Source organism: Equus quagga, chromosome 5 (assembly GCF_021613505.1).
Source record: "Equus quagga isolate Etosha38 chromosome 5, UCLA_HA_Equagga_1.0, whole genome shotgun sequence".
Taxonomy (NCBI): Eukaryota; Metazoa; Chordata; class Mammalia; order Perissodactyla; family Equidae; genus Equus; species Equus quagga.
This window is the reverse complement of record NC_060271.1, coordinates 48473996-48488377: the sequence shown is the minus strand read 5'-3', so window position 1 is coordinate 48488377 and position 14382 is coordinate 48473996. Positions and strand designations below refer to the sequence as shown.

Below are 14382 nucleotides of genomic sequence, written 5' to 3'. Positions count from 1 at the left end.
TCAGATGCATGGCCCAACAGGACAAGATCATCTTTTATTTCGGCTCACTTCAAACAGCACGCCACCTTGGGCACCAGTGAAGGCTCTGGACAGCACGGGTCAATTCCCACTGCTGACTAAGGGTTTTTAAAAGTTGAGATTTCACATACAGAAAAGAAGTAATACATGTTAAGTAGACTATTTGCTAAACATTCTGCCTCCCAGAGCCTCAGAAAATGAGTGTTTGGAACAACGCCGACCTCCAGACGTGACCTTAAGCTGGCTGTGGACGGAGGGTGAGGCCTGGTGTCCAGCACAGCAGAGCAGGAGGCCTGGCAGAGCTCGCCCCTGCCCACCGCTGCACACGCAGGCATCTGGGCCCAGAAGCATGACAGACCCAACAGCTCCAACTCCTCCACAGGCCAAGCCAGCGGCCTGCCCAACGGCTACCCCAGCACTGGGCTGAGATGGACTCAAATTTCCGCCAACACAGACTCAAACAGCACAAAATGTAGGAACAAAGATATAATGAAAGATTTTTTTTCACAAGAGTGGGTTAAATACACACAAGTGGTAAATTATAGACGATTTAAATAAATTGATGAGAAAACAAAACAAGTCAAAGATGCACAAGCACATGGCTACACTTCAGCTCCCCGGTGTCCTCTGGAGTGCGGGCACAGCATCTCATCCGGGGCTGGTGCAGCTCTTTCTGCACCACATGCAGGGGAGATGGTGAAAGAGACGCAGAGCGGGAACATGTCGGCAATCCAGGGAATCCTCGGTCCCAAAACCACGATCCTGCCCGCTCTGCCGCTGATGTGTTCTTCAAGGGCAGCCTGTCCCCTTTTATGATGCCCAACCTCGCTGTGTCATCTCCTAGGAAGAGCCAACACCCGACATGGACCAGCTGTGGAGAAGAGCCTGTGAGCCTATCTTTAGGGTAAACCACACACGGCCAGTGTGCAGGAAGCCCCAGAGCACAGAGCCTGCCTGTCAGGTGGGGACTCCTGTGGAGCTTCTGGGGCTCCACCCTCCACCAGCACAGGCGTGGCTTCTGGGCCACAGGACATGAGGAATTCAGAGGAAAGGCTCTGGGGGTACCGAGGACCAGCTGCCACAGCCGCAGCCTGGAGGAGGCCATGGGGGCAACTCAGCCACCTCCATCCTCAGCCATGGCTTTAAATGAAGGACGACCCCTAGTGGTCAAGAGTGAGCAGATGCTTAACTTCAACATCACCACTTTCCTAGGAGAAAGTGCTTCGTTCAGAATGAACACAAGCACATTTTAAAATGCTGAGGCCAAATCCCAGATCTCTGGGTCCCCGTCCACTGCTGCCCCTGGCCAGCTGGCCCCTGGGGGCCCACCGGCAGGCTCCTTGCCCAGGCCAGCTGAGCACAGCCATGGGACCAGCTCCCGTCTGGTGAGTCAGAGCTGCGCTGGACTAAGAAAACACAAGAGTATCTGATAGGCATCGAGGCTTATATTTTAAGTGACCAAATCTAATAAAATGAAAAACAGGTTTGCTAAAACATGTCCAAAGACAATACAGGAGATGAGCTATAAAACCAAAGCATGAGGCCCCTCCTCCTCGACACCCAAGCCCCACAGCCCCAACAGACCCCAGGGCAAGAACAGGGCGCTGGGGATCTCGCGTCTCCTCCAAATCCAAACTACACACTTTGGTTTTTGTTTTCCTCTTAAAGGTTTTTAAAAAGCTAACCCCAGGAGTCAGGCGGGTCCACCCTGCGCTCGGAGGCACGTCCAGCCAGCCCATGTCAGGCTCGGGCCCAGCGTCCCTCATTTTCAACCACTTGTGCTGGTCCCAGCGTGTGGCTCACTCCTGCGCTATGCTCCTCAGCACGTACTTGACGGTGTAGGCGAAGGCTGCAAACCCCACTATAACAAACAAGTTCGCCAGGGCGCCGCCCAGGAGTCCATGGTGCCGGTTGGCCTGCTGGAGCCCCGCAAGGTGGGGCCCGGCCCCCGGTACGTGCCCGTTGAGCAGCTGAAGCCCATGCTGGCCGTGGTGTGTCTCCCCATCTGGAACCACGTCCGGTAGGGGGAGAGCCTGGGGTCGGCTACTGAGTTCGTCTTGTGCCTTCTGTTTCTGTTTAATTTCCTAAGACAAAAACAGCAAGAAACAAGGGCTGGTCCAAACAAACTGGTTCCTTGAGGACCGGGGAGGGCCCGAGGTCAGGCCAGCTGCAAGTGTCCAAGCCCAACGCCTGCCCTTGGAGGCAAGCGCTGCTGCTGCCCTGCTTCTCAGACGAGGGGCCGAGTGACCTGCCAGAATCACCGAGCCTGTGCCTCACAGGCCCTGGAGAGAGCCAGGACCCAGGAACACTGAATCGCCGCATCCTCGATCTCTGTGCAGTCCAGCCTCCCCTGCACACGGCCACATCTTCTGCTCTAGTGCCAAGACCAGAGAGCATTCCAGTCCCTCACAGCAGGGCACTCCCGTCCCCGCCACTCCTGGCCCACCTGGAACCCCAGCATCCTGCCCAGAACCTCTCCACCCCTCGCTCCGTGGCGGGGACAAGCCCAGTCTCTGCTATCCTCAATCTCTCCCCAGCTCCAACCCTGCTGTCCAAGCCCCTGGGTCGCTGGGCGCCTTGAGGAGAGAGGCTGGCCTGTTTGCACCTAAGAGCGTGTGTGGGGCTAGGTGCCCTCTGTACTGTCTACACAGCAGAAGGACACACAGGAGCACACATCTCCTCCTTAGAGAGAATCGAATCTGAAAGCAACTCTGACACGGGGAAAAGCACTTTCACTTTCTTACCTCCACGACTTCAGGAAACAACTCACAGAAGACTTTGTCTTTTAAATTAAACGCTAAACTCTGTGCAGCCAGTTGTCTCTTCTAGGAAGAAAGAGAAGGGAGATATCAGCCCAAAGACTAATTTCAATTCTTTCAGATTCTAACAGATTATTTCATGGTCAAGAGCTGCTGTCCTCATGTTGTTCAAAAGACTCCATAAGCTGGTTCTTCACAACAAACTAATTTATAGCTTTATAGAGGCTTATTTACCTTCCCATTACCATCAGCGATATTCCACTTGATTCCAACTTAAACAAGAGAAAAGTAAAGCCAGCTCACAAGGAGGAACCATCATGCCCACACGTGACACCTTCACTGTCTAGAGAGGGGCTGCATGCTGCCCGCCCCTCCCAGGGCCCCGAGGAAGCACCACCTGTTCCTCCGCTGCTGAGAACAAGGAGCCCCAGAGTGGGTCTTTCCAGTGGTGCCAGGGGTGGGGGGGGTGGGGGGGGGGGAGGACACAGGCTAAGCCGTGCCCCCTCACCGTGAAGTCTGACGTCTCTATGCTGCCCAGGGTGGGGCCCTTCTCCACCATGAAGCTCAGAAGCCCAGTCAGGATGGTGGAGACGGACCAGGCCGGGTTCCATGTGTCTGGGTGGAAATCCGTGATGGAAAGACACAGCCTGCAAAAAAGGGACCCACTCAACAGGGCACACACTCGTAACCACAAGCACACGTCAGAAGCACTGCAGAAATGTCTTACCTCGTATTGCACTTAAATCTTCCATTGGGAGTTATCATATAAATACTAGGAGGTTTAAAAGGAAATTCTCTGGGAAAAATTAGTTTTCCATGATAATAGCCACCTATATCAAAACAGAGAAAGAGCCTTGTCATTGTCGACGGTGTGACTCCTCATGGTCTCAAGCCCCAGCACCCACCCCCACACCAGCTGGCAGGCTGACTGTCACCACTGTCACCCATTTCTTATCCTGCCCAAACCCCAGTGAGGTCTCCCCACCTCCATGCCCATCCTTCGACCATCCCTGGAACACACACATCTTGCAAGCAGTCTCACTGGGGGCTCCTGATCACCATCAGAGTGGGACCTTGCCCCCATGGCCACTGCAAGCCCCTCCTTGGCCCTCCTGTGCCCCAATCACCAAGAGGAGAGCATCAGAAGAGAACCTGCAGGGCTCCCCTGACCCCGTCCACTCCTAAGTGTATCAGATGAGGTCATCCCATTCCAGGACCCCTCTCTCCTGCACTACCCATTTCTCCTTCTTCACCAAATTACACCCAGCAACAAGCAAACCTGCCATCATTTCCCCCATCTTAAAAATAACAAACAAAACACACAACTCTGACCACTCCCCCCACCGCCCTCCAATTCCTGCCAGCTGCTCCCTTCTCCTTTAGGTAAAATCCCTGGAGAGCCACATCCACGGCTGCCATGCTCTCAAGTCCACCCTGACAAGGCTTTTGTTCCCACCATGGTCCCCCAAATCTCATCTCAAGGTCATCAGACATCTCCACTGAGGAGTCTGACCACATTTCAGGCCTCACAACCACTCCTGACCCACCTTCTTGAAGCTCCACCCTGGCTTGGCCTCCCCTTCCTGTCCTCTTCCCCCCAAGTGCAGGCTGCCCAGCTCCATCTGGTGCTCTCCCCGCAGCACTCGCACTTCTGGGGTCACACCAGTCTCATGTGACATAGGTAGTACCGTGATGACTCCAACCAGCACCTCCACCTGGACCTCTACACTCCTGCCCAATTCCAGACCCATGTAATGACCAGGCAACAGTGCCCTAGATGGCTCCAAGACAGAATTCGTGCTATTTTCCCCAAACAGCAACTCCATCCTCTAAATTGTTGTTCAGACTAAAATCTGGGAGGTGCCCTAACTCCCCATCACATCTACTCCATTGGCAAATCCTGTGGGCCTCACCTTCCTAGTGATCCAGAGCCTGACACTTGGATGACCTTGCTGGCCTCACCATCTCCCCTGGGTCACTCAGCTCAAGGTCCCACCAGGACAGTCACCTTTGCTCTCAGGGGGCACCTAGGAGCCTATGGGAAATACAGACCTCAGGCCACCCCAGACCAGCTGAGCGGAAGGTGCATTTGACAGGATTCCTGGCCATGCAAGTGTGCACGTATGGTGAGAACACTGCCCTGTCCTCCCACCTGGGCTCCCTGCTGTCCCCCAGCACCCTGGGCGTGGTCCCATCTTGAGGACTGGGACACACTAATCCCAAGGTGCCCCAGGTCTCTGGTCCAACACTACTCTCAGGTAAGGCCTCCCTCCACCTCGTGTGGGCTGCAGCACTCGGTCGCCTCACATGAGGGCTGTCACTTCCACTCCTTCCACGTTCTGTCAATGCTGGAGGGATGACCTGAGCAAGTGCCACCTGCAAGGTCTGCTAGATAAACAGACAGGTGCACCAGTGACAGACAGACTAATGTCAGACATGACATTTCAGAGCACACACACTCAAAATCACAAAGAAAAGTCAAACTGGAAAATAAACAAGAGATATAAACAGCCCATTTCCCAAGAGGAAGCAGGAATAGCCACTACGCATGTCTGGCTCAGTACTAAGTAGGAAGCGGCTTAAGCAGCAGGAAACACGCCATTTTTAGCTTCATGGAGGGTGGTGGGAAGGTGGGCCCTGCCTTGCTGTACAAGTATATACCTGCCTGGACCACTGAGGGAACAGACCAGGAAACAGAATGCTAACACACGCACAGACCCAGTGGTTCTCTCTTTTGTTATCTACCCAAGAGATGCTGACCATTACATGGAAAACCACACACAGTGGTTCACTGCCAATGAAAACCAGCAACCCCCTGCTTGTCCTTGGAGGGAAGAGCTCCATGCACCGCTCATCCACACTGTGGAGTTGGTGCAGCAGCCGCGGAGCGAGAATCCTACAGGGGGCAAACAACCAACAGCACAAAGTGAAGGAGAAACCGCAAGTTGCAAGACACACACAGTAAGCCGGTTCCCTTAAGCCACAGAAGTGCGCCATCCTCCATGTCCAAAGACGCACACTCTGAACTGCAGAGAAGGAGCTGTGGGAGAAGCGCGTCCTGAGGGCAGCCAGGAGGCGCATCCTGAGAGGCAATGGAGGGGCCACGGGAAGACGGAGCATCACCCAGAAGTCAAAGTGCTGAGCCCACCCCCAGGGGCGTGGGGAAGGGGATGCGTGAACCCCTGTGCCAGCAGCTCCCACTCCCTTCCAAGTGTCCCCAGGGCACGGAGCCAAGAGCACGGCCTTGGCTAAGACCAGGGGACAGAAACCACAGAAAGTGTTGTGGCCCTGGCACCATGCTGCGCTTCCTCCACTGAACTGCTTTTGCAACTTGGTCAAAAATCGGTTGGCCACAACTGTGCAGGACTGTTCTGGGTTCTCTACTCATTCCACGGATCTGCATCTCCCTCCATGGACACCACACCACGCAATCACCGGAGCCTACACTGCAAGTCTCAAAATCAGGCAGAGTGACTCCTCCCCTCCTACCCTCTTTAAGAATTGTTCTAGCTATTCTAGGTCCTTGCCTTTCCATGTACATTTCAGAATAAAAATTTTAGTATAAGCTTGCGTATGTCTACAAAAATTCTGTTAAGGTTTTGATGGGATTATATAAAATCTAGGGATCAATTAGAGACAGGAAGCAGATTCTGAAATGCCTGGACTGCTCTGCCTGGAGAACGCCAGGAGAAGCACAGGCACAGAGCCCACAGCAAGGACAGCACCAGTGCCAACCAACACTGGGCAGGCAGATGTGGACCTGGGAGAGGAGCTAGGAGACTGGAAAGGAAGGGTCAGAACATCCAGAGCCAAAGGAGGAGCAAGTGAGGAGGGAGCCAGAGCCACCACAGTCACAGTCTGCACAGGCCCAGACACTGAGGCCTGAGAGCTGTCCTTCACGTGCGGCAATTCAGAGGAATCCCTTGGAGATCTTGATGAGGGCAGTCAGCAGAGGGTTGGGCTGCAGACAGCAGAGGGTAGTGCTGAGCTGAAGAGGAGGAGGGCAGTGGAGGGAGCGGGGGTAACAGGGCAGTAGGAAAAGGCTTCTGTCTCTGAAGGGATCTTCACAGGAAGGTGGGCGCATTTGCAGCCTGTGGGCCAGGACCAGCGGAAAAGTACACAGGAGAGAGAACAGGACAGGCAAAAGCAGGAGTGATGGGGCTGTGACTAGAAAGGGAGCACCTCTCTCTGCAGAGTCAGGCGACACCAGGGCCGCAGGGGCTGTGGGGACAGGGGTCTCCTGCAGTCCCAGCCCCTGCAGACTTCCACTCAGGGCCTGCACTCTCCTCTCTGCCACCTCCACCCCTGTCCAGGGGCCAGGCTCATTTCAGCCAGCAACAGTCCTGGCTGGTCTTGGGGGATGGAAGGGTGGGGGGGGTCTGGTTAAAAAATTAATAAATGTTCACTATTTATTAGGAAAGTACTAAAACAACAAAGAATTAAAAAACTTAAAAGAGAACACTACTCATTCTTGGTGTATATGCCTCAAGTTTGTTAAAAACATACACATATTTAAAAAGCATTTCAATATGATCTGGACAGACCATTCTTTTTTTTTTGAAAATTTTATTTTTCCTTTTTCTCTCCAAAACACCCCAGTACATAGCCGTATATTTTTTAGTTGTGGATGCCTCTAGTTGTGGCATGTGGGACGCTGCCTCATCGTGGCCTGATGAGCAGCCATGTCCGTGCCCAGGATCCAAACCTGTGAAACCCTGGGCCACCAAAACGGAGCATGTGAACTTAACCACTCAGCCATGGGGCCAGACTCGGGACAGACCGTTCTGAAGCCCGTCTTTCTAGGAACCCACCACAAGGCGTCATCAAGCCCACACCCTGTTGCTGAGCATTTGGGGGGGTCCCCAAAGCAACTTTCTAAGAAAACACCCACCCTACAGCAGATATGCTTCTGCATACTTGTTTCCCTAGGACAGATCATTCCAAAGTCCCTGAAGGGTAGTGACACATCTGCCAAACCACGTTCCAGACAGCCAGGCCTTTTCCATTCTACCATTCGCCTCTGACAGTCCAGGGCAGTGGTTTTCAAACTTTCTCCTCTAGCTGCAGAACTCTTTTCCAGTGAAATCTTATGCAAAACTCCCACACATAAGCAAACCAAACGGTGTTGCTTTGGCCACCTGAAGTCAGGACCCAGTGACTAAAGAGCTGAAGGCCCTGTCAACCTGGCCCGGCCCTGCCCACCTGGCCTGGCTCTGCCCTGGGCTTGCCTGGCACAGCTCATCTCTCAATCTAGCCCAAAGCCCGAGAATGGCACGTGGCTCCCCATAGGCCCTCAGAAGCTTGCTTACTGACAGCTCCCAGGTTTACCTTGTAAACGACACCAGACAACCCTAGGTGGCCTCACCGGATCAGTCTGGCAGCGGTAAGGAGAGCAGAGGTGCTCAGCAGCCCCAGAGTGGGTCCTGTAGCCTCCCTAGGCCTCAGTGCCCCGTCCACACAAGGGGCCACCACTTAACACAGAGGACTGGGCAATGAGTGAGCACTCCATAAACACACTTTTCTCTCCTTCAATGACGTTCATCCCAGTCTTGAGAAGTGAGGAGAACCTGGCCTTGTTTACCGTTTACCCAAGCCTGGGTCCCAGCTCTGAGCTCCCTGACGTCAGATACCTACAGACGACCCCCTGAAGACTGAGACACGTCGTTAAAACCAAACTTTCAGCAAACACCTCTAGAACTTGGAGAATTGACAGGATGAGCTCCACCTAAGTCCAATCCAACTAATACACATCCAAAATGGAAGGAATGCTATTTAGAAATGAAAGGTGTTTAACGGGCAAGGTCTATTCACCATAGAAAAACTGCCTCTTGTTCTTCTAACTCAGAGCAGACTTACCTTCGTAAGGAGTCATCTCAGGGCCTCGGACCACATAGTGCCTGAGGGAGAGAAGAAAATCAGGTGGCTTTGGGAATGGCCAATTCTCCAAACTCCAAGTCACTCCAGATTGGGGTTTGTAGGGCAGCCCAAACTGGACATTCACAGACACTCAGCAGGTGAAGAGGAGAAGGCTAAACTCCGACCGAGGCAGCTTCACAGCCCTGAGCCTCTTGTGCTGCAGATGCTTCAGTCACTTTGTAATAGGATCTTAGAGGCTGAACCACCAAAGTTTTCCACAAAGTACTTTTGTGCCCACAATACAATATGCAAGAAGTTAATCCTCTCTAACCACTAACATCAACTGAAAGTTTTTTAAATTTTAATTTCACAATACATTCTAGAGACATACTTGAAAATTTGTATTTTTCAGTGTGTCCAGGTATCATGTAGTAGGCTAAACAGGGAACAGCTGGTGACATGAGGTGGCTCTGTGTCCCCCTGGCATTGATGTCCTGGAAGAACCACACACGACCTCAGAGCAGCTGTCCTCGAATAGGAGGAACAGGGACAGCCTATAATTGTCACCAAAGTCTCACACAGAGCCCAACCCTAGGTGGGCGCATGTGCCTCAGACCAAGAGCGGTGGCACACACGGGCTCCGCTGTCCCACGCAAAGAAAGGCGGCTTCAGCTCTATGTCGAGAGGTGTTTGGGCTCATGGATTTTCAAACACAACAGAAAAGCACAAAGGAGAAAGCAGAACGCACCAGAAATGCCAGACCAGACACAATGGGTCACATTTTGATAACCATCCCTCCACTCTTCCTACCAGCACATGTACGTCGCCTTAATGCTGGGGACCACACAACACCTGCCATCTGCTGCTATGTTTGACTCAGAAAGTCTTCTCACCCACTGTCAGGGAGCAGGGACAACCCTCAGAGCTAAGCACATGACATTCGCAGGAATGTGGCCTTCGCCTGTCACTCCCAATTCCTGCATCCAGGCTGAGAACACTGGGAAGGGATGGTGAGCAAGTGCCCAAGGGTGCCCAGCAGCCCTGGGGTGGAGTGAAGACAGACTTTTTCTAGAAGGCTCTTCTCTTCTCCCAGCCGGGGGAGAGACCCCCACAGCTGGGCAGGAGAGCTCACATAAGGGCCCACATTGCTGCCCTCAGCCACCATTTGCAAACTGGATTGGGGGGCGGCACCTCCCCACGTCAACAGCACCTAACTGTTTGTGCAAACAATTTAGATTTTATGTTTAAAGGAAACCTGCTTTCCTGCTGGAGTCTGGGATACGGCAGGTGCCAGCAGAGGTGCTTACGCCATCTGCCCCCACTGGCTTTCTCCATGGACAGCACCCCACATGGCTGTCACAGCTCGCTGCAGGGGAATTCAGTGCATCCTGTGAGTCCACAGGGACGGGAAGCTCAGGCCTGATCTCTGGTGGACTCTGCCCCTGTGCCTTCTCCCTTTGCTGATTTTGTTGTCTTTTCACCATAATAAACCTTAGTGGTGTGTCCTCCTAGCCAGTGATGGAACCTGGGGACTCCGACTCACATGTAGGGAAGAATTTCCCACAAAATGAGGATATTCCTGCAAGTGCCATGGAACCCATCCCTCCACCTGCCAGCTACATCCTGGGGGCCCCACTGAGTTTATGCCCTTTGGGGGCAGGGAGAGCTCTGCTGCGACACTGACCCTCACTCACACGTGAGGTCCGCCTCACCCTGAGACTCCTCCACTCCCTGGTGGAAGTGGCCCTTCTCTGTAAGCCAAGGAAGGTGGACTCAGAATCCCTGAACACCTGTCCAACCTAGAAAATACTTCTTGTTAACTCAGTTAAATCTCTTTTCTCTGGATTAACAAAAAAGTTGAATAGTACTTTTTAAGATCAAAACATAAAAACATCCTTCAACAAAGAGAAAATGCTTCTTAATACCTCAGCCCTACACTTTATTTTTCACAAAATCACCAGCAAACCTGGGAAGGACAGCATTTCTGTAGAGGCATGCAGCCTCGTAACGAAACTTTAACACAATGAAAGACCCACTATGAAACAAATGTTCACAAGGCACAGATCCTCTCAGGCATGTGCCCGGCCACTGCCAGGAGCTGGAGGTCAGGAACCCTGTCCCCCCATCACCAACTCTCGAAGGCAGGATGGGCCACTTCACAGCGCCAAGAGGCAAAGAGCAGAGAAGAGTTTAGAAATGCAGTCTCTCCTCTAAGAGCTGTGAGCCCTGCCCAGCCCGAAGCCTCCCCGACAGCCTCCCCACAGACCAGTCTGGCCCCAGGAAGGACTCCCTTCAGCCCCAGTGTACAGGAGTCAAGGAGGACCTGTCGTGTCCCCAGCTGCTGGCCGTTATGAAGATGACCAGAGCGTGTCTGTGGGCCTCAGTCTGCTCACACCTGGAAGGGTGCAGGTGCACTTTCCCAGAGCCAAGCCCACCCAACCCGGCCAGCAGAGAACCCAGGCGACAGTGGGTGACGCAGGCCTTACCATTCAAGAATGTTGGAAGGGAGGGGCTCAGCACAGATGTAAGGCACCGGGTCTTTCTTAATTCGCAGGTAGTCCTGCTTCAGTCGCTGGGTAGCTGTTGTCGGAGCTCTCTTACTGCTGTTGTTGCTCATCTGTCAAAAATACACGTTTACATTTACAACACCTAAGGGACCTCCACGGCACCGACACTCAGTGTCCCTAACCTGTCCTGCCACAGCAATGGACCCCAGAGGCCAGGATCTCCACCCTGACATCCCGGCCAGCACAAACCTGAAGTCACTCCACCCCCCACTGTACCTGCCCTCCTTCCTCAGCCTCCGGGCCCTTGCACTTTCTGTTCCCTGGCGACAGCCACACGCTCACTCCTTCCCTCTCTTCAGTCTCTGCCTACACATTACCTCGTCAGAGGGGTCTGTGGACTCCTGGCCCCTTTGCCCGGCTGCATGCTCCTCAGAGCACTATCCCCACCAGACTACAACTGGGCTTTGAGTGCTCGCTCCACACCCCCAGGGCCTGCAAAGGAAGGCTCAGCCAGGGCACCCACAGGGGTCCTCCTGTGCGCACCATCGCCCAAACCTGCTTCTCGTTCTGGGGTCCCTGAACCTCAGGATCCTCGTGCCCTTCCTCCTTCCAATTCCCACTACACTCACCCTAACGCAGCATCTCATTACTTTTCCCACCTAACACAACGCCTCCCCACTGGCCTCCCGACCTCTAGTCTCTCCCCACTTCAGTCCATCTTGCACACTTGAGTCAGAGTAACTTTCTCAATGCACAGTTCTGATCACAGCCCTTCAAGATTCCTCCACAGCTGAGCAAAAAAACGTGAACACCTCCCCCTGCCTGCCAAGCCCTCTACAAAACAGCCCCAGCCAGCCCTCCTAGTTCCTGACTCCCAAGGCCCGTGATTTGCTGGAGTGCCAAACTCCCTTCTCATCCTGATCATATGGCTGCTTCCCTACTTCTGCCGTCTCTACTGGCAGAAAATTCACTTAGGCCCTTCCTGGCCTAGCTTGAGAGCCAAGTCCCTCAAACGCCTTCCTGACTTCCCTGGTCAAAAGCCTCCTCTGTCCTTCAACGGCCTCCCTGCAACCCAGCTCCACATCACACAGGTGCCTGGCAGGACCTAGCAGAAATCACTGGTGTGCCGGCAGCAGACGCAAGCCACTGACAGCCTGGGAAGGGCGTGCTTCCCACCCAGCACCACCCTGAAAATCCTGACCCAAGAAGCCAAATGGGCCAGGTGCCTCACCTTGGGCCAACACCTACTAACACCCACAGCAAACACCCAAAAGCAGAACCACCACGGAGGACTGTTCTGTTTCTTTTAAATGCTCACCCTGAAGTTAACGCTCATACACAAAGCACCTTGCTGGATAACTCAAGTACAAGTGTTTGGACTCGGTGAAGCAGCCAGGCTGGACGCTGAATGGAAGGCAGTGGACAGCCACACAAGATAAATAAAACAGACCCTGCCCTGCCCATCACTACAAACTTCTCTCGTTCTTGCTTTCAAAAGCATAATCTCTAAAATCGTGTTTATGATTCAACTGCTCAGTTCACAAAAAGAAAGGGCTCCCATCCGCCCCTCCCTGGCCTCCCTCAGGGCGGTGCTCTCACAGCCCCCAGATTTCAGCTGGGACAGTGTCTCCCCATCGTCCCCTCTAAGCATATCTACAGCACCTGCACAGACCACGAAACAGGTCTCGGTTCCCTCGCACCAAGTCCCCACTGACAGAGCAGACAAGATACATTACACTGAAGAGAAGAGAACGTAGACAAAGACGACAAAAATGGTATGGACAAAAAATTTTAATACACAGGAGCGGAGAGAAAACAGCCGACGCAACATCACAGGGCAGGAGTCCTTCAGTCTCACACTGAGACAGACCTGCCGTGTGCCCGGCATCTGCTTCCCTTGCTCCCTTTTCTCCAGATGTGGTCCCACCATGCCTACGAGAACTCAGGTGATGGTGTGGCAGGAGACCTTGGCCTGACCGACCGGATGGGCACGTGACACACCCATGCCCAGTACTTTAACGGAAGTCTCTCCCTTCCCCATGAGGATTGCTTCATAGGCTGGATGGATGCCCAGGGCCGCCGGAGGCAGCCCCACCACCACTCACGCACCTGCCTGAGGATGGAGCTGCACAGAGGTCAGCACTGCGGGAAGTGCAGATTAGGGACTGCATGTTCCAGGCACCAGGATCCCACCGTGCCTGAAGTGTGCACACTGGCCTTTCCCACTAAGTGACACCCTCCGGGTCCTTTCTACTGAAGCCAGACGACACCAGGTGTCACTCACCTGAAGCGAGCAGAGCCCTATACCGCCGCGTGGGTATTCTCACACACTCACTACATCTATTCCCGCCGGGCTGCGGCCTTACCTCTCTTTAGCCGCTTCTGCCTGGGCCCGGCAAGTGGGTGGGAACCGGATTTGAATTAAACACAGACCCGCTAAACGGTGCTAACCGAGTGACAGGCTAGAAGGTTGACCCCGGCCGGAGGCGGGGACGGCGTGCGCACTCAGCAGACGCGGACTAGGGCGGCACAGACGGCGAGGCGGCCCGGGCCGACTTTCGGCCCCCGGATTTCTCTCCAGCCCCCAGGGCGCAGTCCCGGGCACACTCACTCCTGCTGGGGCTCAGGACGCAGGTGGGGTGCCGACCGCTCGCGGGGAAGCGGCGGCGGGCAGACGGCCCCGCTCCGCCCACCGCGGACTCCCGGCGCATCAAAGACCCGGGCCGGCCGGCTCGTCCCGGAGGCGCCCGTGGGGCCGCTCCCACGAGGCCCTACCGCACGACTCAGCCGCGCGCCCAACCAGCCCCGCGCTGGCGAGGCCCACCCGGCCCAGAGCCCGGGCGCCCTGCCGTAACCGACCCCGGCTCCGCGCACGGAGGCTGTGGGGCGGGCCGCGCCGTGGAGGCCCGGTGCCCCGCGCCCCGCTAGGGCTGGCTCCGGCGGGGGAACGCACGGCGAGGCCCGGCGCGCGCTCACCTCTCCCCGTCGCCGCGCGTGGGCCGCCGCCGCGCTCGGGCTCGCCGTGGTCGAGGCCGGAGCAGGGAGCGGGGTAGTGGGCCCACGCCGGAGAGCCACGCCGCGCCGGGACCTGTCCCACCGACCACCGCCGCCGCCGCTGCCTCAGCTTCCAAGATGGCCGCTCGCGGGGCGGGGCCGTCCTCGCTTCCGATTCCGGTGCGCTGCGCGCGGGGAGCGGCCGCTCTAGGCGGCCGGGCGGACGTCCCCTGCATCTCGTTGCCGCC

General features: G+C 55.0%; 1 protein-coding gene across 2 annotated transcripts; it reads right to left on the bottom strand.

Moving 5' to 3' along the window:
- Positions 1 to 14267, bottom strand: UBE2J2 (ubiquitin conjugating enzyme E2 J2). 2 transcript variants are annotated; one of them, XR_006888666.1, is made up of 8 exons: positions 14117 to 14267; positions 11120 to 11250; positions 8634 to 8674; positions 3505 to 3607; positions 3286 to 3424; positions 2763 to 2843; positions 1704 to 2102; positions 1 to 858 (listed from the first exon to the last, which is right to left on the bottom strand). XR_006888666.1 is itself a non-coding variant. In XM_046661870.1 (7 exons), exons 2-7 carry the CDS (start codon positions 11248 to 11250, stop codon positions 1818 to 1820), a joined length of 780 nt encoding a protein of 259 aa, XP_046517826.1. In that variant the 5' UTR covers positions 14117 to 14267; the 3' UTR covers positions 1 to 1817. The 2 variants fall into 2 exon arrangements, 1 of the variants encoding a protein (XP_046517826.1); XM_046661870.1 differs by having other exon boundaries at positions 1 to 2102.
- Positions 14268 to 14382: the final 115 nt, after the last annotated feature.